This window comes from Schistocerca gregaria, chromosome 2, assembly GCF_023897955.1.
Source record: "Schistocerca gregaria isolate iqSchGreg1 chromosome 2, iqSchGreg1.2, whole genome shotgun sequence".
Lineage (NCBI taxonomy): Eukaryota > Metazoa > Arthropoda > Insecta > Orthoptera > Acrididae > Schistocerca > Schistocerca gregaria.
In genome coordinates, this window is record NC_064921.1 from 109,813,684 (window position 1) to 109,841,082 (window position 27,399).

The following is a 27,399-nucleotide window of genomic DNA, read 5'->3' on the forward strand; positions in this document are numbered from 1 at the left end:
CGGTTTCAGTATTAGCACCTCAAGATTAAAGACATATGTATCTCTAGGTTGTATGTGCAGTAATAAATATGGATAATGCAAAACCACATACCTAGAATTGTATTCAGGGTGGTCCATTGATCGTGACCGGGTCAAATACCTCACGAAATATGCGTGAAAAGAAAAATAAAAAAACAAGGAACGAAACTTGTGTAGCTTGAAGGTGGAAACCAGATGGCGCTATAATTGGCCCACTAGATGGCGCTGCCATAGGTCAAACGGATATCAACTGCGTTTTTTTAAAATAAGAACACCCATTTTTACTACATATTCGTGTAGTACATAAATAAATATAAATGTTTTAGTTGGACCACTTTTTTCGCTTTGTCATAGATGACGCTCTAATAGTCACAAACATACGTCTCACAATTTTAGACGAACAGTTGATAACAGGTAGGTTTTTTAAATTAATATACAGAGAATAGGAAAGTTTGAACATTTAATTTCGGTTGTTCCAATGTGATACAAGTATCTTTGTGAACTTATCATTTCTGAGAACGCATGCTGTTACAGCGTGATTACCTGTAAATACCACATGAATGCAATAAATGCTCAAAATGATGTCCGTCAGCCTCAATGCATTTGGCAATACGTGTAACGACATTCCGCTCAACAGCGAGTAGTTCGCCTTCCGTAATGTTCGCACATGCATTAACAATGCGCTGACGCCTTGTTGTCAGGCGTTGTCGGTGGATCATGATAGCAAATATCCTTCAACTTTCCCCACAGAAAGAAATCCGGGGACGTCAGATCCGGTGAACGTGCGGGCCATGGTATGGTGCTTCGACGACCAATCCACCTGTCACGAAATATGCAATTCAATACCGTTCAGTCGCACGCGAGCTATGTGCCCGACATCCTTCATATTGGAAGTACATCGCCATTCTTTCATGCAGTGAAACATCTTGTAGTAACATCGGTAGAACATTACGTAGGAAATCAGCTTACATTGCACCACTGAGATTGCCATCGATAAAATGGGAGCCAATTATCCTTCCTCCCATAAAGCCGCACCATACATTAATCCGCCCTGGTCGCTGATGTTCCACTTGTCGCAGCCATCGTGGATTTTCCGTTGCGCAATAGTGCATATTATGCCGGTTTACGTTACCGCTCTTGGTGAATTACGCTTCGTCGCTTAACACTAAACGTGCAAAAAATCTGTCATCGTTCCGTAATTTCTCTTGTGCCCGGTGGCAGAACTGTACACGACGTTCAAAGTCGTCTCTATGCAATTCCTGGTTCATAGAAATATGCTACGGGTGCAATCGATGTTGATGTAGCATTCTGAACACCGATGTTTTTCAGATTCCCGATTCTCGCGCAATTTGTCTGCTACTGATGTGCGGATTAGCCGTGACAGCAGCTAAAACACCTACTTGGGCATCATCATTTGTTGCAGGTCGTCGTTGACGTTTCATATGTGGCTGAACACTTCCTGTTTCCTTAAATAACGTAACTATCCGGCTAACGGCCCGGACACTTGCTTGGGTAATGTCGTCCACAATACCGAGCAGCATACATGGCACACGTCCGTTGGGCATTTTGAACACAATAGCCATACATCAACACGATATCGACCATTTCCGCAATTGATAAACGGTCCATTATAACACGGGTAATGTATCACGAAGCAATACCGTCTGCACTGGCAGAATGTTACGTGATACACGTACTTATACGTTTGTGACTATTACAGCGCCATCTATCACAAAGCGAAAAAAGTGGTCCAACTAAAACATTCATATTTATTTACGTACTACACGATTATGTAATAAAAATTGGGGTTCCTATTTTAAAAAACGCAATTGATATCCGATTGACCTATGGCAGCGCCATCTAGCGGGCTAACCATAGCGCCATCTGGTTTCCCCCTTCAAGCTAGACGAGTTTCGTTCTTTGTAGTTTTTTCGTTTTATGCTTATTTCGCGAGATATTTGGTCCGGTCACCATCAATGGACCACTCTGTATATTAAGTTCAGCGACATCATGAACCCTACATAAGCTGTTTGAGAAACCACCATACAATACTGCAGAGATTCGCCATCGCACGGATTTGAAATGTAGGTTCACGGAGATACGTCGCACCAGATGCCTATGCACAAGACATAAGTTAGAGGCCAGTGGTTTGTGAATCTGGAGCCTGGGCCCGGTAGTGTTTCAGATGTATTCCATTCTGTTCAGAACTAGAGAATTTGGATCAGGTGAACTTGGTGGCCAAAACAGCAAGGTAAGTTCGCTACCACACTTCGCAAACCATTGTAGCACTATTATGACCTCGTGACACAGGTAACTGTACTGGTGGAAAATGCCTGGCGAACACTTCTGGCTGGATGAGATGCAAGATTCCTGTATAATATTCACGCTGTCCACTGTTATTGCTCAGACTTCTACTGCTGCCACAGATCATATGCAGCCCAGAAGAACTTCCTCCGTCGCGTAATACAGATCTCAATGGACTGTATTCGCGTATGATTCTTTCGAGCATTCGTTCCCCTGGGCGACGATGAATACTGACACGATCATCGACCTGATGCGTTTGCATCGATCCACTGTTCAAAAATGGTTCAAATGTCTCTAAGCACTATGGGACTGAACATCTGAGGTCAGCAGTCCCCTTTAACGTAGATCTACTTAAACCTAATTAACCTAAGGACATCACACACATCCATGCCCGAGGCAGGATTCGAACCTGCGACCGTAGCGGACGCGCGGTTCCAGACTGAAGCGCCTAGAACCGCTTGGCCACCACGGCCGGCGATCCACTGTTCATTGTCGATGATCTTATGTCCCCTGCATATATGATTGTTAATCTCAATGGGTGAAAATGGGAACACGTAGGGTTAGACAACGGAAAGGCCAACATGTTCAACAGTCTACGCTGAACGGTGTCTTGCGAAACACTTGCACCTGAACCAGAATTGTACCTCCGATCTCCACGTTCTGGACCGGTTTTCCATTAATTAGACAAAGACCTTCGGAATTAGCACACGGTGAAACCAGTAATATGTACGCAACTCGTGGCACAGCTGTCGACTGGAAAAAGTTTAATTAGGTATGTCCTCAATTCGTATCGCGAGACTAAGTGTACCCTGGAAGGACAACAGCTACAGGCGGCCCAGATGATACCCTATCCAGTTGTTAACCACACCCTAAGGTGTTTATCTTTTATGATCTGAAAGGAGCATTTGTAATTACCTAAGCACGGCCGTTGACAATAATAAAGTATAACAATCCCAAGAATAGAACATGATTCAGGACAATTTCACTTAATCTATGATAATGGACTCATCTTACGTACATAAATATTAATAGTAATGTGATTAGCAACAATTTTTGAAGCTTATTTGCGTTCGAGACCATACGTAGGACTTTTATCTGTGTCATAGTTCCCCATGCTAGCCTTCATTTCGAAAAATATGCCCTGAAAAGCCTTTTCCTGGCATCAACATTCCTACTTGATGCAGCTCTGTTTCTGGCACATATCAATGTTTACATGCACGTTTCATGCCAAATTTGCCATTAGCCAAAAACTGAAATTAGAGTGTGTCCATACCTCGGCTTACCGCGCGACTACCAACTAGTATGAATAAAGCAAACCACGTTCTACGTTATGAGTGCTACAAATCTGTTTCTAATCGACCGTCTATTTCCACTGCTTACAATCGAGTTCTTCAAATCTAACCTCGAGCTGTGTGTCTCAGAGTGTTACAGGAAAGAGTGAGGTATTAAAACTTTTGATCACTTACACAAAGATGTGAATAATTTTATAGGTATCAGAATTAACTGCAAAACAAATTGAAGTCATTAACCATCACAGAATTTCTGAATATTTAATATTGTATATATGCCTCAGAGAGAGAGAGAGAGAGAGAGAGAGAGACGCCGGCCGAGGTAACCGAGCGGTTCTAGGTGCTTCAGTCTGGAACAGCGAGAGCGCTACGGTCGCAGGTTCGAATCCTGCGTCGGGTATGGATGTGTGTGATGGTTAGGTTTACATTGTGCTAAGTTCGAGGGGACTGATGACATCAGAAGTTAAGTTCCACAGTGCTCAGAGCCATTTGAGACAGGAAGGGAGAGAGAGTGGACAAAGAGATAAATGTATATCACGATAAATAACAAGAGAAATGTAAACCTTCAATTTAGTGTAAGAGACAACCATGTAAATCGTCAGCAGGTTGTCGTATGTTTCACAATGAAAATATAATTCTAAACTAACACACTCGTTCCACTTAAAAGCTCGATATAGCAATTACGATCCACAGAACACGCAAATAACAAAACTAAACCATACTTTCCAGTAAATTTAATTGCTGGAGAGTTGCTGATCAGGACTTTCACAGAATATTAGCTTGTTTGAGCGAGCGCACCACACACACACACACACACACACACACACACACACACACACACACACACACAAACAAACTTCAGTCACGTTGCCGGCCAAACATACGTTGTTACTGATATAGACCTATACAGTATGACCATTGAATGTCTTACAGCTTTTGTGCATACCATTTAATGTGATAATGATGGACTCAGATGCGGAAACCTGAGGCAACAGTGAATCTGTACATCGCGTTGAAAAGTTTGTGGTCCTGCGTTCCTAACAATGCCGTCACACAAGTCGACAACGGACAACCAAGCTCCAAAAGTTCTTATCAAACGATTATATCACTTTCATGTAGTCTGGGCATCCAAAGAGAAGATTATCTGCATCGCCTCCTTCCCCACAAGAGCAGAAAGGTGCTTTAGCGTGTGTGAGTCCTGTGAAGATGTTTACATAAAAATCCGTGGCTAAATTTTAGTCTGTTTGTTCGAGTTGCGAGGTGCATAGACACTGAATGTGAACGGTATTTCGTGGAATAGGAGCCTCTGCTTCTTGTTTTCTCGTGCCATTCCCGTTGCTAATCTTTTATCACACCTCTTTACAGTACATATCAGTAAACCGTAGTTGGAATGCTGCTCTTCAATTTATGATTTCAGTTAGCTGACGCTAATTACTAACCAAACTAGTATGGCAGTGGAAAATGAGGGTGACTTATCAATAGCCAAATCCCAATAGAATAGGTAACTGTTGCGATGAAGATTGACAAACAAAACTAACGTGAGATTGTAGTAAGCGATAGCGTTCTTTCTCAGGCGGACGTGATATACAAAATAGAATCTTTATCTGACGCCTACTGGCGAAAATGCTATAGATTTGCTCTCAGTGCCATGTTTGTGTACGTCAACACCGCTAATTTCTAAAACTATTTATACACTGTTGACGTAGTCACGTACCTTAAGAGAAGTACCGCTGTCAAAATACACGATACTTTAGAACTCGGGAATCAGGTGTGTATCATAGCGAATGCATAAAAGTACGCCAACGTTAATGTCGTGGTATCAGCACGTCTCCTTTCAGTTTTGCCTCGAAATGTTGTTGATAATCACGAGCACTGAAGAAGTGGAGAAGTCCTCGTAACTTATTCTTTTGACGTAATTCACTTGCGACTTAAAAATTCACGGAATTCACACAGGATTTAAATCATGTGGGTTGTTGTATTTGGGTCTGTGTACAAAACTCCAGTGTACCGCACTGCAAAACGTGTGCTGAAAGCGCCGTGTGCCCACCGTGCGATGCATTCGTTCCAACGAGGCGGTAGCGAGGTGAGGAAGCCGGCGACGCCAACGCCATCTGGCGCCGGCAGCGGAAACAAGCAGGATACACGACGCGAGCTCCGCTTGTGGGTGAAAATTCCGATAGCGAGCGGCGAGGTGCAGTGACGGCTTCGGATCGACAGCCAACGACAACACAGCTGTCACCAACCCAACGGCGCCATGATCTATATTTAACAACAACTTGTTTTAGCTGTTAATTTCCCTTTGCACTGAGTGTAGGTCACCACTTCAGGAAAACGTTAAGAATAACTGATATACTTTTGCCATCACCTGCTGAACTCGCAAGACTAATATTTCTACAACACTTTCATCCACTGTTGTTTCTCTTGCGTGCGACTATTAATTACTAGGAAAAAATACAAAATCCCGCATCAGTCCACTAAGTCTTTATTTCGTCCACTACGCGTTTAGACGATCGTTTTCAGGTTGAAGCCATGTTTTACACATTAGTTTGTTGTGGAAAGCATCTGCGGTTTCTTACATCAACACTTCACGTAGCAAAGTATCCGACTTGAAGTATTCATAATTAGGTGAATTAGCATCGGCGCCCATGGAAGTAAAGAATTTGAGTTTGACCAAATTTTATATTTTTTTCGCAGCAATGTTTCTGCTGTATGGTAGACTTCACACAGTTCGTTTTTGTAGTAAGAAACCGCTAGGTAAATACTTAAACGTCATAAACTAAAGGACGAACAACGTGAGTATACAGAACTTCATAATGCCGGCATCCATAGCCATTAAAACTTCATAATGGACGGTGTAAAAATGAACCGCAAGACAGGTGATTTCTTTACTGTCAAACCGGATTCGCTGCATTAAACCAGCATCCTCAGTTAAAAACATTATCACATTAGCGTACGATGACTCCCCGCGTTCGAAGTCAAAAATCAAACGACTGAGAGGTGAAGACGTCAAAGTAAATAAAATAGAAAATCGTGGCGATGAGTGCGGTGGCGTCCCTGTGGTAGCTGAAAGTGTACAGCTCCGAAGGCGGGTCATTATCTTCCACTCATTATAACGTAATCATAGTCTTTTACAAAGAACATCGACAAACTTTAACTTATGTTCCAGGACATAAATAATCAATTTGACCATAAATCTTTATTTATAGACCAAATAAACATGGCTAATAAAGTCCTTCAGGTTTTGTTTTGTTAAAAACAAATAATAGACGACCCAGCAAGACTAGCGTCAACGCAACTCGTCAGGAAGGAAATATTTAGCGATTGGAGGCTGTTTTCAATTTCACAAGTTCTAAAGCAATGGGCTGGCGAAATATTCAGTGTGGTTGTTTCAAACTTCGGCAAGATTAGCGTTCAATGTTACAGGGACGAAGAGTACATTTGGGTTAGGGCAAAAGATCGTATTGTACAAGAATGGGCAATGGAATTGCTCACTACCTTTTCAGAGGAAGTAGCCTGGCATTTAATTGGGCGTGGAAAATGAAGAACGGAAATTTAACAGAAATTAAAGCGAAATTCCTGCACAAAATTACGCTAATTGATGAATTATTAGAATGTATTACATATTTTAATTTCCTCTGATATGACCTCTATGTTGATGTTAATAAGTCATTACGGACAACGTAAAGTAATGTTACGTTCTTATTCGCAAATCATTTTTTTCTGCATGTACCATGCGTATATATAGGAAACTTTTCTTATGATAATGCCGTTATCGGCGAATTCACCAGGAAAAAGGCAAAAAGGGTTCGTATTTAACTTACCGGCAGCAGAGACGTTGTTACAGTGATCTCCATTATATAAGAACATGCAAGAGGCATAGTACACTTTTACAACAGGATCAGTGCGTCAAGTTTTAAGTAATACAGGCTATGCAAATAACTCAGAGGAGCAATGATACGTCTTGCACCCGTTCTAATATCACTCACAGGACGGCATAGAGATTAGCGATGGCTGTCTTCAGGATCTTGTTTTTGAACTTAGATACAAATGGAGGATATCAGGTTATATGTGGTATTTGCAATAGGATAAAACTAAAGACACATCTAAATCTACGTGATTACTTTGCTATTCAAAATTAATTTCCTAGCAGAGGGTTCGATGGAAAGCCTTCAAGCTGTCTCTCTACCGTTCCGCTCTCGAACGGCACCCGGGAAAAACGAGCACTGAAATTATTCTGTGCGAACCCTGATTTCTCTTATTTCATCTCGATAATCATTTATCCCTATGTAGGTGGGTGCCAACAGAATGTTTTCGCAATCGGAGGAGAAAACTGGTGATTGAATTTCATGACAAGATCCGGTCGCAACGAAAAACGCCTTTGTTTTCATGACTGCCACTCCAATGCACGTAACATGTCTGTGGCGCTGTTTCCCCTATTTCGTGATAACACAAAACGAGCCGCCCTTCATTAAACTTTTTCAGTATCATCCTCCAGCCCCACCCGATACGGATCCCACACCGCACAGCAATACTCCAGAATAGGGCGAACAAGTGTAGTGTAAGCAGTCTCTTTAGTAGATCTGTTGCACCTTCTAAGTGCTCTGCCAATTAATCGCAGTCTTTGGTTTACTCTACCCACAACATTATATACGTGACTGTTCCAGTTTAGGTTATTTGTAATTGTAACCCCTAAGTATTTAGTTGAATTTACAGCCTTCAGATTTGTGTGACTTACCGTGTAACCGAAATTTAGCGGATTTACTTTAGTACTCGTGTGAATAACTTCACACTTTTCTTTATTCAGGGTCAATTGCTACTTTTCGCACCACACAGATATCTTACATAAATCATTTTGAAATTCGTTTAGGTCATTTGAGGAGCCAATACGGATCCCTGGGGGACGCCAGATACTACCTGCCTCCACTGTAACTCTATGGTGACCGCCATGACGCACTGCTGGCAAGACGCCAGCAAGGTATGCGCGAAACCACTGCACTGCACTTCGCGAGGAATTCACGCTGTTAAATTATGCAATTAACGGCTCTCGAAGAGAAGCAAAAATATTCCTCCAAAATATCTTCTTAGACTGCAGTCGGAAGAAGTCTTAACACGTTGTAGAACAAAAAGTACTTCCTTCCCCGTACCTAGTAATATAAATGTAGACACATTATTATTTTGCATCAGCTTTAACCGTGAAACAAACCCATATAGCTAACTGAATTTTCTGCTTTAAATCAAAGTAAATGATGCAGTGCCGTATTCAGAAAGAGTGATGTATAAATAAAAGTACATCCATGCAAATATGTATTTCCCACGGTTTCCCCATATTCTTTGTAGAACTAATCCTTAAAAAAAAAAAAAAAAAGGCAACAGACTAATTTCGCTCGAAACCCTCTGAGGTACGGGCCTCTCCTTCGCATGTAATGACCTAGGTGTCGATTTCAGGGAGAACTTCAGCCTTCGTTTCCTTTTCATAGCCTTTAAGCGCAGTCCGCATTATACGCGTCAAAAGAGCTTCAGTCAGTACGATCAACACCGTCAGTGAGAGTTATTTGAGGAAAAAATCTAATTCTCATAGGGCTTCGGCGCAGGACTAAATTCGGCTGAATTCTGATTACCGTAATCCTATTAAAACTGCGTCAGAGCTAATTACGTGTCCAAATGTGTCCATGAAAATCAAATAACGCTAGATTTTTTATTTATTTAAATGAAAGCGCCGCCAGGAATTTTGTTATTTATATTTAATTAAAATGTCCGCATCAGCGTGCCGTTAAATGTTATGAATAGCGAGTATTATGCAGACGCAGGACAAAAACAACTATTAATTTGTGCTAAATAACAAATCTTCACGTAAAAGCGCAGCGGTCCGCGCATAGTTTCGAGTAACGACCGTTCGCAATTATGTCGACATTAAGCTGAAAATTATACCGATGCGAGTAGCAGTTTCTATGACGTAGGGTGTACAGCTTATCGATGAGGTTATTTATGGTGTTATGTAACAGAGACCGGCGTTAGCTATTCAGTTCTGTTCCACACGGTAATAAGCAAAAGCGACAATTAAAAGTCGACTTACGGTACGTCACATAATCGTACAGATCTACAATGTTGGAATGTTCTCCTGCAACCCTGCATAGCACATGGAAAAGAGTACTTCGATAGTCAAATGAATGCATGCCTCTACGCTATATTTGTGTGACTGTCTCAATGCGTGTTACCGGATTAAAGTAGCAGAAATGTTATTTACTCTTCCTTGATTTCCGATTCCCTGAATTTGCAGGATTGATGCTAACAGACGTGAAGCGATAGCAGCAGAATTCTGTGAATTCACTTAATGAATTCGAGAGGATAAGGACTACAGACACTGAAGCAGTATTCGAAAATAGGTCACACCGATGTCTCGTATGCACAATCATCACAACCAAATTTCCACTCTCCTTCCTCACTGTTGCTTTCACGTGTGTCTTCCATTTCATTTCAGTAGCTCTACGTATATAAACGAAATGACTGTTACCAGAATGCTACAACCTATCTTATAACCACATACTGTCGCAATATGTGTCAAGTTGACTCTTAAAGGCAACTTGTATTTAAAATACTATGTGTAAATGAGGCTTAGCACACTCTGCATATCCTGAAAATCACCTAGGAAAACCACTTCCCTTTAAACAATAGAAACATCCTAGACACAATGTAAATGCCGATTCCTGGTTTCGTTGTTATTGAATATACCCGTTTCAGTATGAGTTATTGGTTTCAATTGTTAGAAAGTTATTCCAGTTAATCACATATTTCTGTAGACAACATATTCTTACCTTTGTTATTGGTCTACAGTGCGGTGCAATGTGGGAAATCTTTTCGCTGTGTCTACAGTGACGTGTCTTTCTGTTTATTAATTAAAAAAAAGTAGTAAAACGACTTGAGACTAGGGTGAACTGATGCAGTGTTAAGATGAAAAAACAGATGGCATGGTAATGTCTGTGCTACTACGATTAGGTATAGCGAATAGCCCCCAGTTTCGAACAGCCCCCGATTTCCAAAACCTGCTATCGAAATAGCGGGAAATGCATAAGGCCCGCCAGGCATAACATATGCCACATGGCTTTCGATGTAATATGACAGTCTGTTGTCGAAATTTCGGTCGTATCTCGAATGACCACTACCGTTTCAAAAATATGCTGCTGTTGAAATTTAATGACGACCTACACCTGTAAAATTAAGGAACAAAACCCCCTGGGAACTATGTCAGAAGTACGCAAAATAAGAGTTAAGGTGTCATCGACTTCTGAACGTTCCGTTTAGGACTTTATTCCCGAAGTGTAGTACAACTTCTCTCTTGTTCTTATCAGTTGTCTTTCTATAATGTGGAGATGGTGGCATCCGCTATGGTTTAGGTACAGTGGAAAAAGGCCCTCAATCAATCGCTTTTACTCTTATACACATAAGAAACACACTTGCCCATATAACAGCTCGTAATTTTTGTTTGGAACCGATTATCACCGAATTAAATAAAATTGTTACCCATTTTGCATTTACGACTAAGATTTTCGAGAGAACTGGTTGTAAGACAACTGCCGGAAAGAACCCTCCTCCGAAAATGTTCTTCACTGGGAGTCCGTCTGCCACACAATCTGTCCGCTGGTGTTTGTCTACAAACACCCTGACCTTACAGCAGGCCATAATTCGAGCAGCACGCTCTCCCTTTCGCAGTAGGGAAAAAAATGCTCGCCTGACGTTTCCTTCTACTTGAAACTTCGGTTTAGTTTTTACTTACTTTTGCGGCCTCAATATCTAGCGCACAATTTGCTCGATGGAAATGCTGTGACCTCAAAAAGCTGCTGAACCTTCTAGTCAACGCCAATTTCGTCAGTGTCGTCCAAATGGATGGAATATGCAGGCCTTGGCAGAAATGAAAGCAACAGAAGAGGGAGATCTAGATAGTCAAGCGTTAAGGAAAAAAAAGCCTTCTCGGAGCGAGCCGTGTGAAGCATAAGCATATTTAAGTCAGCGTATTCTACACGCAGTGGGCTGTGCAGCGGAAAGAGAACAGAACGGTGAATCGAAGGTATTGGGATCGAGTCCTTACATGAAAACTTATTTTTTCAGTTTTAAACTGACATAATGTTCAATACATTGTTTTTAATAAGACGAAACCGTATGTGCAGTAGAACAAATTTCTTCTGTTAATTGACTAGCGGGAAGACAAACAAGCCCAAAATTGTGCGATGACATTTTCCATGATGAATAAGGAATGTCATCGTGCAGTACTAGATTCCTCCCAAATGCACTCCACCTATGAAATCCTGCGACATTTATTTTTATCGTCAGCCAAAGAATTTAACCGAACAGCTACAAAACTGCTGTTTTCTCGTCGAGGGAGAGAATGAAATCACGTCCCGAGAGGACTGTATGAAAATACCGTACGTTCCGTTGGACATCACCAGTAATGCTCTCCCATGCTTGGCGGAATGACGCGTTGCGCTTGGTTTCCACCACACGGTTCGTTGGGAGAGAACTTTTTATGAACGTAATCCAAGTTTGTATTTGTACAGAGACTTTAAAACAACCGTTTAATTGTAAAAATGAGGCTTTTATAACGTGTGCAAGGTGCCGCGAGAATTAATGCTTCCTTGTTTCTACGATGAATATTATCCCTACACGAGTAACTCATCAACTGTAAAATAATGGAAGCACATAATTTTATACAAGAGGTTCTCGTGTAGGTCTTGCAACCATTTACTGTGCATTTATTTGAATCCTAAATTTTCCTTTGCCTTTCCTCGTCATGGCGTTTATGAAAATACCTACAAATACAATATACTTAAAATTACTTCGGCTTGGTTGATGGAAACATAAAAATTGAAAATAAAAAAGTATCTCACTTACGGACTCGATCTCCTTACCCTGCGATTACCGTTCTACAGTCTTTTCACTGCGCCAGCCGCTGCCTCTCTAGTGTGGCACCATTAATGGCCCACACTTCGCCGACATGTACCAAAAATACTAGTTATTCCTAAACGCTTTGCCATCTGGAATTCACAACTTGGGGCCAAGCCCTGCATGTGCCACAAATTTGGACGAAATTGGTGATGACGGCTACGCACGATCCCTTTGCCTGTTTAAGTACGCCTAATGACGGAAACTGTGAAACACGGATATTTCGCGCTACGTTGATCAGAGGTCGAGTTAACTTCGTGCAGGTGGCGTGGCGCTGCACATAAGGCAGCCTTACTTGAAAATGGTACAGTCTCTTCGAAAACTGTATGAGAAGTGGCCAAAGGAGAGCGAAATATTTCTGACGTTTACTGCAGCATATTCCATTTATCAGTATCGCTTGAACCATTTTCACTGATACCTTAAACAAGTAATTATCTATGTAAAAAATGTGACTGACTCGAAGCATATCGGCTGATGTAACCCAAAACGTTAAAACTAATAGGATGAAGCTGCACAGAAAGGTACGTGAAGTGCAATTGGAGCGATTATGGTTCTCTTAACGTTCTGTCTCTTTGAGAATGTTCCCTAACGGTGAGTTTACTTGGTATCTCACTAAAGGTACATAATGGCAAGATAATGCCAATATCAGAGAGAGAGAGAAACCTATAATATCCGATTAGATGACTATCGGTAAGTTTCGTAGACACTTACCGACCTCTGAAATCAATGGCAAAGAAAGGCGAGTGGAGACCTAGGTACTACGTTAAGCGGATTTTACGAATGTAAAGCGCATCTGTAAAGAAAATAAGTGCAGTTGTGTGATCAGTTCCAGAATCCAGCTTCGGTGCTTCGAGACCCATCAGTTGTGTCCTACAGAAGACATTGAACGAATTCAGAGACGTGCTGCTTAAATCGTAACAAACTGATGCAGCACAAACAAAAGTGCAACGGGAAAGTTCAGGGGGAGTAAATGGAATTTTTGAATGAACCATAACTTTGCTCTCGGGAACATAACTTCGCGAGAGCGAAATTCTGTTCAGTATATAGACCAACAGTTTAACAGCTTCCATTTTTCGTACAGCTAGCGTAGGAACTGTAAGAATAACGTAAGCCAGATTGAAATGTACACCGGGGAGCATACGGTGTGTATCATAATTAATAGTGAAACTGATTCGGATGAAAGCATCCGATAATGGGAACTAAAGCGTCCCGAGATAATTGCGAATGTGTGGTTAAGAACCTCTACTGAATTCTGTATGGAATATTGTCCTGTAAAGTACAAACATATTTGAACTGTACACTATTCTATGAAGACTCAGTCTAACTGAACACAGATTCGGATGAAAGCATCCGATAATGGGAGCTAAAGCGTCCCGAGATAATTGCGAATGTGTGGTTAAGAACCTCTACTGAATTCTGTATGGAACATTGTCCTGTAAAGTACAAACATATTTGAACTGTACACTATTCTATGAAGACTCAGTCTAACTGAACACAGATTTAATCCATGGTCTACCTTAACAAGAATAAAACACTACTACATCTCATTGTAAGTCATAACTAGCGTTTTCATCTTAGTTTCGTTTGCATACGTATTCAACACATGCTGCGCACATTTCCTCCTCCACCTCTTTCTGTCCATCTTCTCCCATCCCCTTCAATATTCAGTACTGCCTGCCATCTTTGTGACAAACTACTCAGTTCGCCTCTCTCTGACCATCCCCTTTTCCCCAACATCACTGTCTATCTCTTTCTCTCCGTTCTCCTACTCCATCTCCTCCTCCCTCTCTCTCAGTTCCTTCTCCTCTCTCCAGGGCAGCTTATATGCTGCCTCCACTCGCTCTCAGCAACTCCCCTCTCCCCTTATCTCTGACCATCTCTTATCCCCTTCACTGTTCATCTCCATCTCTCAATTCTCGTAGTTCATCTCCTCCTTTCCTCTCCTCAGTTCTTACCCCCCCTCCCTCCCTCTCTCTCTCTCTCTCTTCAGCCGAAATGCAAGTGGCAGAGAAAGCGTTGTGTGCTCCTAGTGTGAGGAGTTCATTGCAAAATAATGCAAAGGCAGGTTGATACTATTTCCATAGAATTCACCCGTCAAGCTGGGCAACCTATACAGAGAAAGTACATGCTTTGAGGGGTGATAGTATTAGTGATTCTGAACAAAAAACTTCGTATGGACGTATGCCCTACTCCGAATGGTTTCCGAGACACAACACATTTAATATCAGTTTTGTATATTTTTCTTGAATAACTCGTAGTTTCCTGACTTGATAGACTACAAGTGTCCCATATGAAACTGTTCGTCTCAACATGCTCTATAATGCTGTGGCACATTGTAAACCTGAAATTGGCCTACAAAAACTACGTGAGCTACAGTTCATGGGCGCCGAGCGAGTTTTTCAACATTCTCTGGCTCTCTTCGCAGAAACGATTAGGTCTAGAGAAAAAAATGAATAGGACCTTTTCTGTAGGGAATTTAATATAGTTTAATTTTGTACTGCAACGCGTTTTCGCTGGAGGGTGCGGTTTTCGAGTTATTCAAGAAAAACGTACAAAAGTGATTTTAAATGAGTTCCATCTCGCAACCATTCGGAAGAGGGCATACGTTCATATGAAGTTTTTTGTTCAGCATCACTAATATTATCACCCCTCAAAGCATGTATCTTTCGTCCTGCCAGAGCATGCAAAAATCACATTTGAGGCCGCATCTCAGCTCCTATTCGAGCTATGAGGTTAGAAACATGATGCTGAACGTGGGTGAGACCTGTAGTTTCTGTGCCATATTTGGTTAAAGTCGATCCAGGGGTTTGGGAAGAGATTCCAGTCATACACAGAGACACACTGCTTTACATTTGTTAGAGAATACTGTACGATATTGCCTGTTAAAGAAGGCATCCCACCTGTCGTACTCACAGTTTCTTGCAGTAAAGCCCTTGTCTCCGCTGTGACTTTCCAAGTCCTCATAAATTTCTGGACCATCACCGAAAGCCTGACAAGACTTTAAAATCTAGTGCTTCCATTCTTTAATCGTATCAATGCAGGCGACAACCATTCGCACTTAACGTGACCTTGGACAAATCGAGTGGGTGAGGTCAGGTGATCTTGAAATGCAAGACAGAAGCCCTGATCGATCCATCCAACTTGGTCCATCTTAGCAGGTTAATGGTCGTCTTACAAGAGAGGCAAAATCTGACTGTGCAGTGTCATGCATGTACTGGGAGTGGATACTGATGCGGAAACAGAAAAAAAACGTTTCCAGCCGTCTCGGAATGGATAAATTCAGGACCTGTACTGTTATCAGGGGGATTTTATACCATTCTTCCCAAACAATTGTGGTACATTCAGGTATCGATGATGGAGGAGGACGGCGATCACACGCCCTTTCTCCAAAATAGACCCCAAAGACTCAATAATGTACAGATCTGCTGAATGTGGTGGGCAGGGGAGATGCGATAATTCATCCCCGTGCCCACAAAACTAATACTGGACGATGCGAGCTCCGTGAACATGGAGCCTGTCCAGCAATGAGGCATCACTATTTGGGAATAAACTGTGTACAACGGTCAGATTACCCTTGGCAAGCCCGCATCTCGTGGTCGTGCGGTAGCGTTCTCACTTCCCACGCCCGGGTTCCCGGGTTCGATTCCCGGCGGGGTCATGGATTTTCTCTGCCTCGTGATGGCTGGGTGTTGTGTGCTGTCCTAAGGTTAGTTAGGTTAAAGTAGTTCTAAGGTCAAGGGGGCTGATGACCATAGATGTTGAGTCCCATAGTGCTCAGAGCCATTTGAACCAAACCCTTGGCAATAATGCGACCTTGCAGGGTAACCATGGTCCTATGTTTCACTCGTAGGACGTAAACTCGGCCATAAGTTGGTAACAGTGCGATCAAAGACTCATCCGACCAAATGACCTTCTGCCATCGCTCCACAGTCGAGTTTTTTGCAGTTGCGGCACCATCTTTTCCTGTAATGAGCAATTGCATCACTGATGAATGGTTTTGGAGTTACAGTCTGCTCTTCAATTCCCTGGTTATGGCTCTTCGTGTGTGGGGCTTTCAGTTCTGCAGCGATTTTTGCCACTTTCATCCTCTTCTTTTTCTTCACAATCCTGTTCATTCACCGTCCGTCACGATCATTCAACGTACAATTCCGTCCGAATGACTTTTTCCCGGTTTCCCCTCAATGCAGCATAAATCTTCAATACAGTGCTTCTTGAAACACTTCAGCTACCTTGGATATGGAAGCACTTACCATACGAGTACCTACAATTTGCCCACCTTGGAGCTTAATTAGCTCCGATGTAACGCACTCACAACTACCTAGAACACCGTCCTGACCACGTCTGGTACTTCCAGCATACTGCGAGCAGGTGCCTTCCGTGATCAAATACTACAGCACCACATGTATGCTTCTGTATTATTGATCATGCAAGCAGTTCTCGCAGTACGTAGTATATGAGCCCAGTTACTTAGGTATTTAATAGGGAACTGTACATCGCTAATGCATTTATAGTAACTAGAGCAATATTTTATTTTGAAGTCAGTGGCGTAACCATTAATTCGCAGTTATCTAAAAACCTGCTAGTTTGCCCACCTAAGCTCTATGGAACGTTTTTGATTGTATTATCGTATACCTTCAACCGCGTCAGTTTCAGCTAATACGGCACGCCCTGTAGACAGTCTTTTTGCAAAGCTCCACAAAGTTCCACATGTGAGTGAAATAGGACATGGGTGGCTAAGACTGGTGTGAAGTGAAACTCCCTATGCAGTGGCGTATGGGACCCTTATGGAGATACAGATGTCGAAGGCTTAATAAAGTAGGTCTTGGCGACTAATGCTTAAAGCTGCAACTTAACAAACGTGCTTTAACTTTGATACACATTTAAACAGTGGTGCGTGCTCACAATGTTGACTTCGCAAATGCCACCAGCAGTACTCGTTTTGCATAGTGGGGAAAAGGATTGTCACGAACAGAGTTACACACCTTCCTACGAGCATACAGAGTGTTACAAAAAGGTACGGCCAAACTTTCAGGAAACATTCCTCACACACAAATAAAGAAAATATGTAATGTGTATATGTGTCCGGAAACGCTTAATTTCCATGTTAGAGCTCATTTTAGTTTCTTCCAGCTACGCTCAATGGAGCACGTTATCATGATTTCATACGGGATACTCTACCTGTGAGCCGGCCGGGGTGGCCAAGCGGTTAAAGGCGCTACAGTCTGGAACCGCGCAACCGCTACAGTCTCAGGTTCGAATCCTGCCTCGGGCGTGGATGTGTGTGATGTCCTTAGGTTAGTTAGGTTTAAGTAGTTCTAGGGGACTGATGACCTTATCAGTTAAGTTCCATAGCGCTCAGAGCCATTTGAACCAACTCTACATGTGCTGCTAGCACATGTGCCTTTACAAGTACGACACAACATGTGGTTCATGCACGATGGAGCTCCTGCACATTTCAGTCGAAGTGTTCGTGCGCTTCTGAACAACAGATTCGGGTGGCCAATGGATTGGTAGAGGCGGACCAATTCCATGGCCTCCGCGCTCTCCTGACCTCAAACATCTTGACATTCATTTATGGGGGAATTTGAAAGCTCTTGTCTACGCAACCCCGGTACCGAATGTAGAGATTTTTCGTGCTCGTATTGTGGACGGCTGTGATACAATACGCCATTCTCCAGGGCTGCATCATCGCATCAGAGATTCCATGCGACGGAGGGTGGATGCATGTGTCCTCGCTAACGGAGGACTTTTTGAACATTTCCTGTAACAAAGTGTTTGAAGTAGGCTGGTACGTTCTGTTGCTGTGTGTTTCCATTCCATGATTAATGTGATTTGAAGAGAAGTAATAAAATGAGCTCTAACATGGCAAATAAGCGTTTCCGGACACATGTCCACATAACATATTTTCTTCCTTTGTGTGTGAAGAATGTTTCCTGAAAGTTTGGCCGTACCTTTTTGTAACAACCAGTATAATGGCCGCGCAGAATTCACAGACAGGAATGTTGCTAATAACGTTTGTGGCACCTTTACCGATATGTATGTAGACACCTTATACGCACAGTGAAGAACACGATGGTACTACGTTACGATCAACAAACCTAATATGACGTACGATAAACTTTCAAACCTGACAACCCGTCATAGTGATTCACTGTGTTCCCCTCGTCATGACGAATGCATCGCATCAGCATTTTATAGGGACGAAGGACTGTGACGTCAAAGAACAGATTTAGCCCAGTGAAACGACTTTTGTATCCATTTCCATGCGACCGTCTTCTCGCTTTAGTTTACGAACTTCTCTGTACATCCAGCAACGAAAGCAGCAGCTCTTTTCGCAAAGTACTTTGTGAAACCATGATGGCGCCAGATCTATTGACGCTTGAGACTGGTGTTGCTGTCATGTTCAGCGTTTGGATACCTGTTATAATGCATCATCAAAACCTTTATCTCAGTCGGGATCATCTTTCTCTAAGCAGATATCGAAATTTTTCTTTCTGAAGTGTCCTAACACGAGGATCGTGTAGAGATGAGTACTACAAGCAGTGCTCTGAACAGAATTTTCAACGTGTTTCGTATGCTGGGTGACTGTTAAGTATCGCATTTCATACCAGATAATTTGTTTTTAGTTTGTTTGCCTCACTGATTATTGCAACCACTTTTATCTAGAAGCAAACTGGTACTGCAAAAACTGAAATTAATTGTATATTGCCGTTATCGCTAAGAAATGTCCTTGAAGAGGATACCACGTAACACTACTGCACTGCACGGATTGGACTCACAACGCCACATTACAAAATACTTTTGTAAGCAATGACAAACAAAACGATGTATTCCTTCCATAATGAGCCACCATAGAAACCGATGAGCAGTGTTTGCTTGGGATGACTGTATATGTATATGAAATTCACAATATTTTCATTAATTTGAAAGACAGTACTTATGATAGGCAGCCAGTTATTATCTTAATGCTAAAGAAATGAACGTGATCACTTTATAAGGGTACTATTTATGACAGATTACTGCATGAATGTTTTCGACATTCATCTGCGTCCTTCCGGTGTGCAAAGTTTCGTCAATATCGATCAGCTCAGTGACACATTCACAGGAAACTAAAAGTAGAAATCTTTCGATCAATTGAAGCAACGTATGCAGTCCATCCACCCACCGCCGCCCCACACCGAACATAGTGTTATTGTGCAGTTCGGTCCCCAGTGGCCCTCAGCTCCCCCCCCCCCCCCTCCCCCCTCCCTCCCACCCTGGGGACGTCTCATACCTGTCGAGTGTAACTCCAAATGTACCAGTATTAGGTGAAGGATATACTAGATAGAGCCCCGTTCGTATCCCTCTCGTAGGAACCGCGAAGACAACGGTAAACTATTCACTGCGCGCACTGTCGCCTTTAAGGAATCAGTCTTCTCGCGCTCCATACGCGACTAAAAGGAGAAGAAATCATTACAGCGGTACGTACCCATTTCCATGCTGTTCACAGTGTTTGCCAGAATATATATCTAGATTAGCGAGCTCGGCAATGCTTGCAAAAAATGTATAGGAATTGTGTGTATGTCCTAATCTCCTTTTCTCTTCTGTCTCTGTCCATGTCTTTCTCCTCCTCTCTTTCTCCAGCCCCCCATCGCGCTTCTGTCCATCAGCTCCTCTTCTCTCTCTCTGGTCAGCTCCTCCTCCACCTCCTCCTCCCCCTCTCTCTAACCACACCCTTCCTCCTCTCTGTGTACATTCCCTGCCCCCTTTCTCTGATCATCTACTCCTCTCCCCCCCCCCCCCTCTCTCTCTCTCTGATCCTGAACCTTGTTTATTGTCATTGAAAATTCAGGTTCCGTAGTGTTATCCAGCCATATGCTGTTATGCCACAAATACACAAATACAACTTTTGTTAAATCGTCTGTGTGGAACCGAAACAGCACACTCTGCATGAATGTGAGAAACCGCTTTTCTAGTTGCTTAAATATCTGACTATCGTTGTTAAAACTGACTTCCAGAATGAAAACGATACTGCACATATTCACAGCAGAGCAAAGTACAGAATTTTCTGTCTCTCAGTCGGTTTTAACAGAACACCTGCAATTTTTTTTTCAAAAATATTCATTGGAATTATTTGCAAGAACCTTAACTACATTTTTCAAGAACTTTTCGAGACTAGCAACGTTTCCTTATTGTATATTGTATATAAATTTACATATCACCTACATTAAAAATTCTTATACACTGCAACTACTAGATTCCTAACCTGTTTTCTGAGTACCCTTCCACAACCTTCCCATCGAAATTATTTGCGAAGCACGTTGCTAGCTCTACTGGTGACGTAAGACTAACGGGTTGCAATCACCTGAAAGTGAGAAGAATAATAGTTGGTATTAATCGATGGGACAACTGCGGAAGGGTACCCACAAAACAGGTTTGGGATATAGTAGTTCCAGTGGTGCGAAACAATTCGCGTCCACGATATCCAAAAGGTTTCTTTAAAAGCAACCCAATGAAAACGGTTGTATTTCCATTTCTGAGTTCGTAATACGTAACTGCAAATGTTTTGTGCAAGATCCAATGTAATCATTGTATTAAGTTTAAGACGACAGATACCGTATCACGCAGAGTACTTTTAGCAAATAAAAAGAATCTACGACCCAAAATGGAACCCTCGGCCTGCTGCATGCTAATCCAAAATCCTATCCACTATACCAACTGCATAACTCTAATGTTGGCAGAGGTAGTTACCGTACACGTGATTACAACTTTGCCAGTGTTCAACGTCCATTTACGGCCTGGAATACGCACAGGGCGAAATTTTGCGACATCAATTTTGTATTGTCAGTATGTGAGGAATCGAGATGCGAAGTCCGACTGTGCGAACTTTTCTTCTCCCTGTATATTACCCATGTCCTTCTGAACGTTTATTAGAGTAACGTATAAAAATTTGAAGTGTTTCGGTGGAGAACGTTTCGAAATTTTTTGTAACAATATTTCAACTTTATAAATTAAATACATATTTATATAATATGTATATTTAAAAATATAGGCTGTGTCTGTCGGAATGTTCGTTAGAGTATTCAGTACAAATGCGGAATAAAGCGGTCAAGCACTTTTGGGGAAATATTTGGTAATATCGTTTCCATCTTCCATATTAAATATGTATTCCTATGTTGTAAGATGGCGGGAATCCAAGTAAAGAAAAATACAACCCACGTACTTTAGGACAGTATCACATAAAAGTAAGAAGTAATATCGTTCAAGTACCTCTCGAGATTTCTGGTAAAACGTTTTCCTGATTTATATTAAATATGTATTTATATAAAGTGGTGCTCCAGTAAGTATATGAAAACACGCCCGTATTCGAATGAAACGTTGTGGCGAAATTTCGAAGCAATCGCCAGGAATTTTGGGAAATTTCAGCACTGAACAATCGAAGATTTACATTTTTATTTACATACATAAAGACGCATTAAGTATCAAAGTTTACTAGGATTTTCTTATGTTATCATCAGTAGAGTCGAAATAAATACCAATCAAAACTATTCTCCGAGAACTAAAATAGTGCGTTTCTCATTAACAAGAACTGGAATTTTGTGTATCATGATCATTTGCCTCCAGTTTATGAGATCCTTACGTGCAGCATCACAAAAACTCTTCTAGTTATGTATTAAATGAATGAATATTGTCGCTTAAAAATGGTGAAGCTGATAAAGCACCGAATTGTGTCGTATGCTGCGCTCGTCAGCTATAGCTTATCATCAACACTGTCAAAGTAGCTTCTCCGAAGTACTGCTACACAGGCAATCCGACAGAGGGCAATGTCTTAAAGGAATCGAGTTTCTTGCGTGTGGCGGGCAGCATAGCTAGCAGGCTCCGCCGGCCGCGTATCTAGGAGGAACTCTGCGTGCGCTTACATGCAGTACATACCTGCGACTGGGGACAGCTTCCTCATCACACACCAGCGGGACTTCCACTAGAACAACAGAAAAAGTCCGCTGTACTACGCTACCACCTCCTGTCCTATCTGTCATTTACTGGCAGGCGATGTAGGTCACGAACTCTCAGTCCAATCCGGATCCAAAAGCCTTGATTCTGGACCTCCATACATATGGCTAAACGTTTAGTTCATGGGTGTCCAGCGTTTTAGCTTCTGCAGGCCACAGTGGAAGAAGTCAAGCATTTATGCCCCGCACGTAATATACTTTAGACTAACAATAACTAATAACAAAAAAAAGGAAAAAGAGAGAAAAATAAAAGGAAAAATGGACCAATGAGAAATAGCATCATGTGGTGGGACATAACTTTACGTAATCGGAATATTATGGAACTTTTTTTTATCGAACGTGTGATAAATGCTCGTTTCTTGGGCCGCGTTGATACTTGACCTGGGCCCGAGGACCGCGGGTTGGATTCCCCTTGCTTAAATGGTCTGATAATTACCACCATCAGCAATATTACACCACAAGAAGCATATCTGTTGCGAAAGTTTTTCCTCGAAGAAAGCCATAAAATATTACGCGCAACTTCTCAAAGTTGAGACGGAGTGAGTGGCGTCTTGTCCAGATTAAAAAGCACGACATTCTTATCCTCCTTCATTGTGCAGTAGTGCAAATAAGTGGCAAAGATGCACAGCATATAGAGCTGCTGCTACCAAAACTGCAGCCAGCATTTAGATAGGTCTGCTGCGGTTAACAAGCTGCTGTCATGATCCATTAACGTTCATAAAACTTACTGTAAACGTGTGTAATGTATATGTCTTCGGCTGCGAGTCAGTGGTTTCAAACGTGCTTCCATGATAGGACTGCACAATTTTTTGTCTCTTAGTATATCGCTTAAACGAATGTATGGAGAAGGCAATGCTTGCGTAAGCAAGTGAGCGTTGTATACGTATATTATTCTGGATACGTGGAGCGTAATGCAGAAAATGTCCGAACAGAATACGTGCTAAGGGTCTTGGATATTAGCCATTTGTTCCATATCCACAGTCAACAGCCCGGAGAAGCGTGAGTGTTAGCGCGCCGCTTCCAGGATTCGAAGAGATGCGCCAGCCCCGGATCGAATCCGCCAGGAGAATTAACGACGAGGGTCGGTGAACCGGCCAGCTTGGATTCGGTTTTTAGGCCGTTTTCCACATCCGACTAATAGAATAATGGGCTGCTACCAAGTATCGCCTCAGTTATAGCATCCGCGAACATTTAGAAAATATTGTCTCACACTTTCACATCGATAACACTGTACACAAACACAAAGGGTATTCAATTTGCCGTCTTGGTGGCGGTGGGAGAGGTGGGGGGGGGGGGGGGGGTCTGTGGGGAGAGGAAGAGTTCCGGTCGCCCTATACCATTAAAATTATCAAATACAGATTAACATGTCCGCTTCGGTAGGTGTGCGGTCACCGCTGCGGATTGCTAAGCGAAGGGGCCCGGTTTCAATTCCCGGGCGGGTCGGGGATTTCCTCCGCTAGGGGACTGGCTGTAGTGTTGTCCTTCCCTTAGTAGCGTCAGAAAGAACATTCTCCTGTAGAGGTGGCTGTGCGGGCACGTACTAAAAACCAATAAAAACTAAAAATACTGATTAACCCGCCGACTGCGTGAGGATATCGGATAAAAGCCAGGAAGAAGAAGTTCAGGCCTCGGTTTGGAAGAAATATGTGACGAACTTTCAAATCCAAGGGGTATTCGGAAAGTAAATTCCAATCTACCGCGGAATGGAAACAACAGCGAAAATCATAAATATTTAATGAGAAACAGTTAGCAACAACTTCTAGCTACTTATCTACATAGTCGTACATCTAACTTAACACCTGTCGTAGCATTGTACCAACATTCCAATGCACTAGTCATAGAAGGCAGTCGTCAGCGTTTTCTGCCAATTCTTTTACGCTGGCCTACAGCTCCTTGTTTGTACTAAAACGCTGTCTTCTTAGTCAGGGTTTCATGTGAGCAGAGATGAAACTTAGAAGGAGGCAGTTAGCGCTGTATTGTGGGTGATGAAGCACTTCGCATCGAAAACGCTGCAGAAGTATCCTCATTGCCCCAGCAGAATTCATCTCAGAATTGTCTTGATGGTTATGTTACGTGGGCTGCATAGCTTCAGGCGAAATTTCTCACCAGGCCCTCGAACTTAACGGGAGACGCATGCTCTTGGCATCTTCACGTGTTAACTGTACGTTCAGAACTGAAAAGAGCGGCATGACGCAATCAACGGTCGTACTAGAAAGGATTTTCACAGTGGTTTCCATTTCGCGACATATCGGAACTTACATTCCGAAGTGCCCTCGTAGATTCACGTGAAGGTACGAAGTACTCGTTTGGACGTAATCATTAAGTTTAAGAGCATTGATTTGAATAACAGCACAGTTTAAGGTATAACACATGATAAGTTGTAATCAAGGAAGATTTCATAAACTACATCCATCCGATGCGTTATGAAGGTCAGGGACTTTGACCCGTCAATAACCATATGAGAAGAAGCAAAAGATAAGTGTCTGGTTATAAGACGGGTCATAATACGTTGAATGAACTTTCAGTTTCAATTACTGGAAGGTTTTTCGCCTGACATTCTGTTGCCATTATTCTCTTACTGTTTTTCTTTCCCCCCGACTCTCTTACTACATTGTTTTACGTGTAGAAACATTTTGCCAGGCCTAACAAATCCGCCGCTCTGTAACATATTATTTAGTTACTGCGTGAATTGATCGCCGCCTTAGTACATGCTTGATTAGCCATGGAAATGTGGTTACGGTGTTAAGCATAGTGATTTTTTTTAGTTCTTTTGTACTGTGTGGTAGTCCTATCATTAATGAATATGGTCTTAATAAGTTCCGTTGAGATAATACTCAGAAAGGAACAGGTCCACGATCAGATACCAGTTTTAAACAGAACTGCAGTTCAGAGATGAAGCGACTCTGTCACACACGAACTCTGTTCTCCAGTCTTCGCTACGTGAAAGATGGATCGTTATTACCTAAGACCACCTCCATCTTTACATTTGCAAACAGCTGCCAGATGTGTTACCAATTTGGTATCAATGCTTATTGATGACCGGTATGTAGATGGAACAGAGAGGTGAAAGATGTTGACATCCTGTCGGCAATTATATAGCTGGACAAGGTGCGCAACTCTGGAGTGAACATGGATGAGGCAGGAAATTGTCCGTGGCCCTTTCCTAAGAAATCACCCAGCTATAAACGTGAAGTAAACTGGGGAAACGACAGTGAACTTAAATGTGATCGACTGAAAGGTATTCGAGCCCCCATTCGTCCCGAAAACGAGTCTTTCATCTTCAACATTGAGCAACTTACCTTAGGCTGAGTGTGTTGCGGATAATTGATGGAAAGAGAAACTTCTAGTGTGCAGTATGAAGAGAATATTGTTTGCCATGTACACTACTACTGTCCATTACTACCGCATTAGTTGTTTACAAATATCACAGTGAATTAGCATCTTTCTCCACTTAATATACTCAACAGCGTGGGACACATCATTTTTCTTGTTTGCTTCTGTATTACGGAAACGCTACGGCACTGATCACGGGTTGCCAGGCACATCATTTGTCACCGGTGCTCTCCACACTTCCTAAAAAAGAAATTTGCACTCAAGCTGTATCAGTCAAATACTTCGGTTTCGCGACGAGATCTCTCTGACAATGAGAGTTTCCGGCCTTCCAGTAATATAAGGGTGTAAGCAATAGAAAATCATGTACTTGTAAGATCGCTCAGCCGTTGCACGAATTCCCTACAGTAGATAGGCAGCCAGTTGTTCCTTATTAATGGATGGTTACAACATTTAACAACTGACAGTATCACTGTTTACACCAAATCACGGTATTCAGTTTCATAGCAGCAGTCATAATGACGTTTCAGAGCTTCGTCATGAATAATTTGACATTTCCTTACAATTTTGCATTTAGATCGTCACACGATCTAGTCAGGGTATTACGGTATTAAATGTGAACCATTTATTCATATCACTTTCTCCTGTCGACACTACATTGCTTGCCAGTAAATGTGTTACCAATGTATATTCCATTTCCGTTTATGATTATACGTCCTAATTGGAAATAGTTATAAGTTTAAAGTTTTACAGATATTTTATGGGCTGTGGAACGCTGTAAGAGCTACTAAAATTAGATGCAGGCGGCGTCCTCAGCTGATGGTGCTACCGTATACGCAAGTGATAAAACTGAAAATGATTTCCGTTGAGGGAGAACGTGACGAGCTAATCACCTTTTTGCCATCTCGGAACTTGACGGTGCCTTCGATGACGGTGTTGCTGTCGACCATGCCGAGCGCTCGCGGCACGTGCTCTCCGACTACGACGTGGCGTCCCACGCGCGTCACACACGCACCGACGCACAATGGCTAGTTTCGGCATGCACTGCGCGGCTGTCGGCCACCTACTGCCGCCACAAAACGCGCGCCACTGCTCGCCGGCTCCCAGGCGCCCTCGCGCGCGACACGCCGGCGCTGCCATCTGTCGAACCACTGTTGAACTCGCTATTGGGCGCCGCTTCCTCGCCGAAATCGGTCGGTAAGGCAGAGTTATTTCTTAACAAACGCTTTAAACTATTTGCGAATCAGGAAGTTTCCGATTATTCGGATTAATGTGCACCGAAGACTGCACGAATAACTGTAAACACGTATTATCCAAAACACACATGTTTCCCTGGAAACCTATCTATTGTTTCTGTAAAACGTGCCGCGATTCATATTTTAAAGGCCTCTTTTTCCTTAGACACTACTCGCCAGAAACAGACAAACTATTTGTAAAATAACTTTTACAACACACAGTATTTCGTATGCAGATGTGTTCGGTTCATTTTAGGGATATGATGGTCGATACTTTAATTTATTTTCAGGAGCCCATAC

The 27,399-nt window shown here is 42.3% G+C and overlaps 1 protein-coding gene across 1 annotated transcript in view; it reads right to left on the reverse strand.

Annotated features, from left to right (window-relative positions):
- LOC126335602 (uncharacterized) overlaps window positions 1-26,930 on the reverse strand; it is a 375,101-nt gene extending 348,171 nt beyond the window's left edge. Inside the window, exons 1-2 of the mRNA XM_049999055.1 lie at window positions 26,758-26,930; window positions 22,458-22,503 (exon numbers count right to left, since the gene is read on the reverse strand). Coding sequence (XP_049855012.1) covers window positions 22,458-22,503; window positions 26,758-26,814 — 103 coding nt within the window. The 5' untranslated portion in view covers window positions 26,815-26,930. The remainder of the gene's footprint in view (window positions 1-22,457; window positions 22,504-26,757) is intronic.
- Window positions 26,931-27,399: the final 469 nt, after the last annotated feature.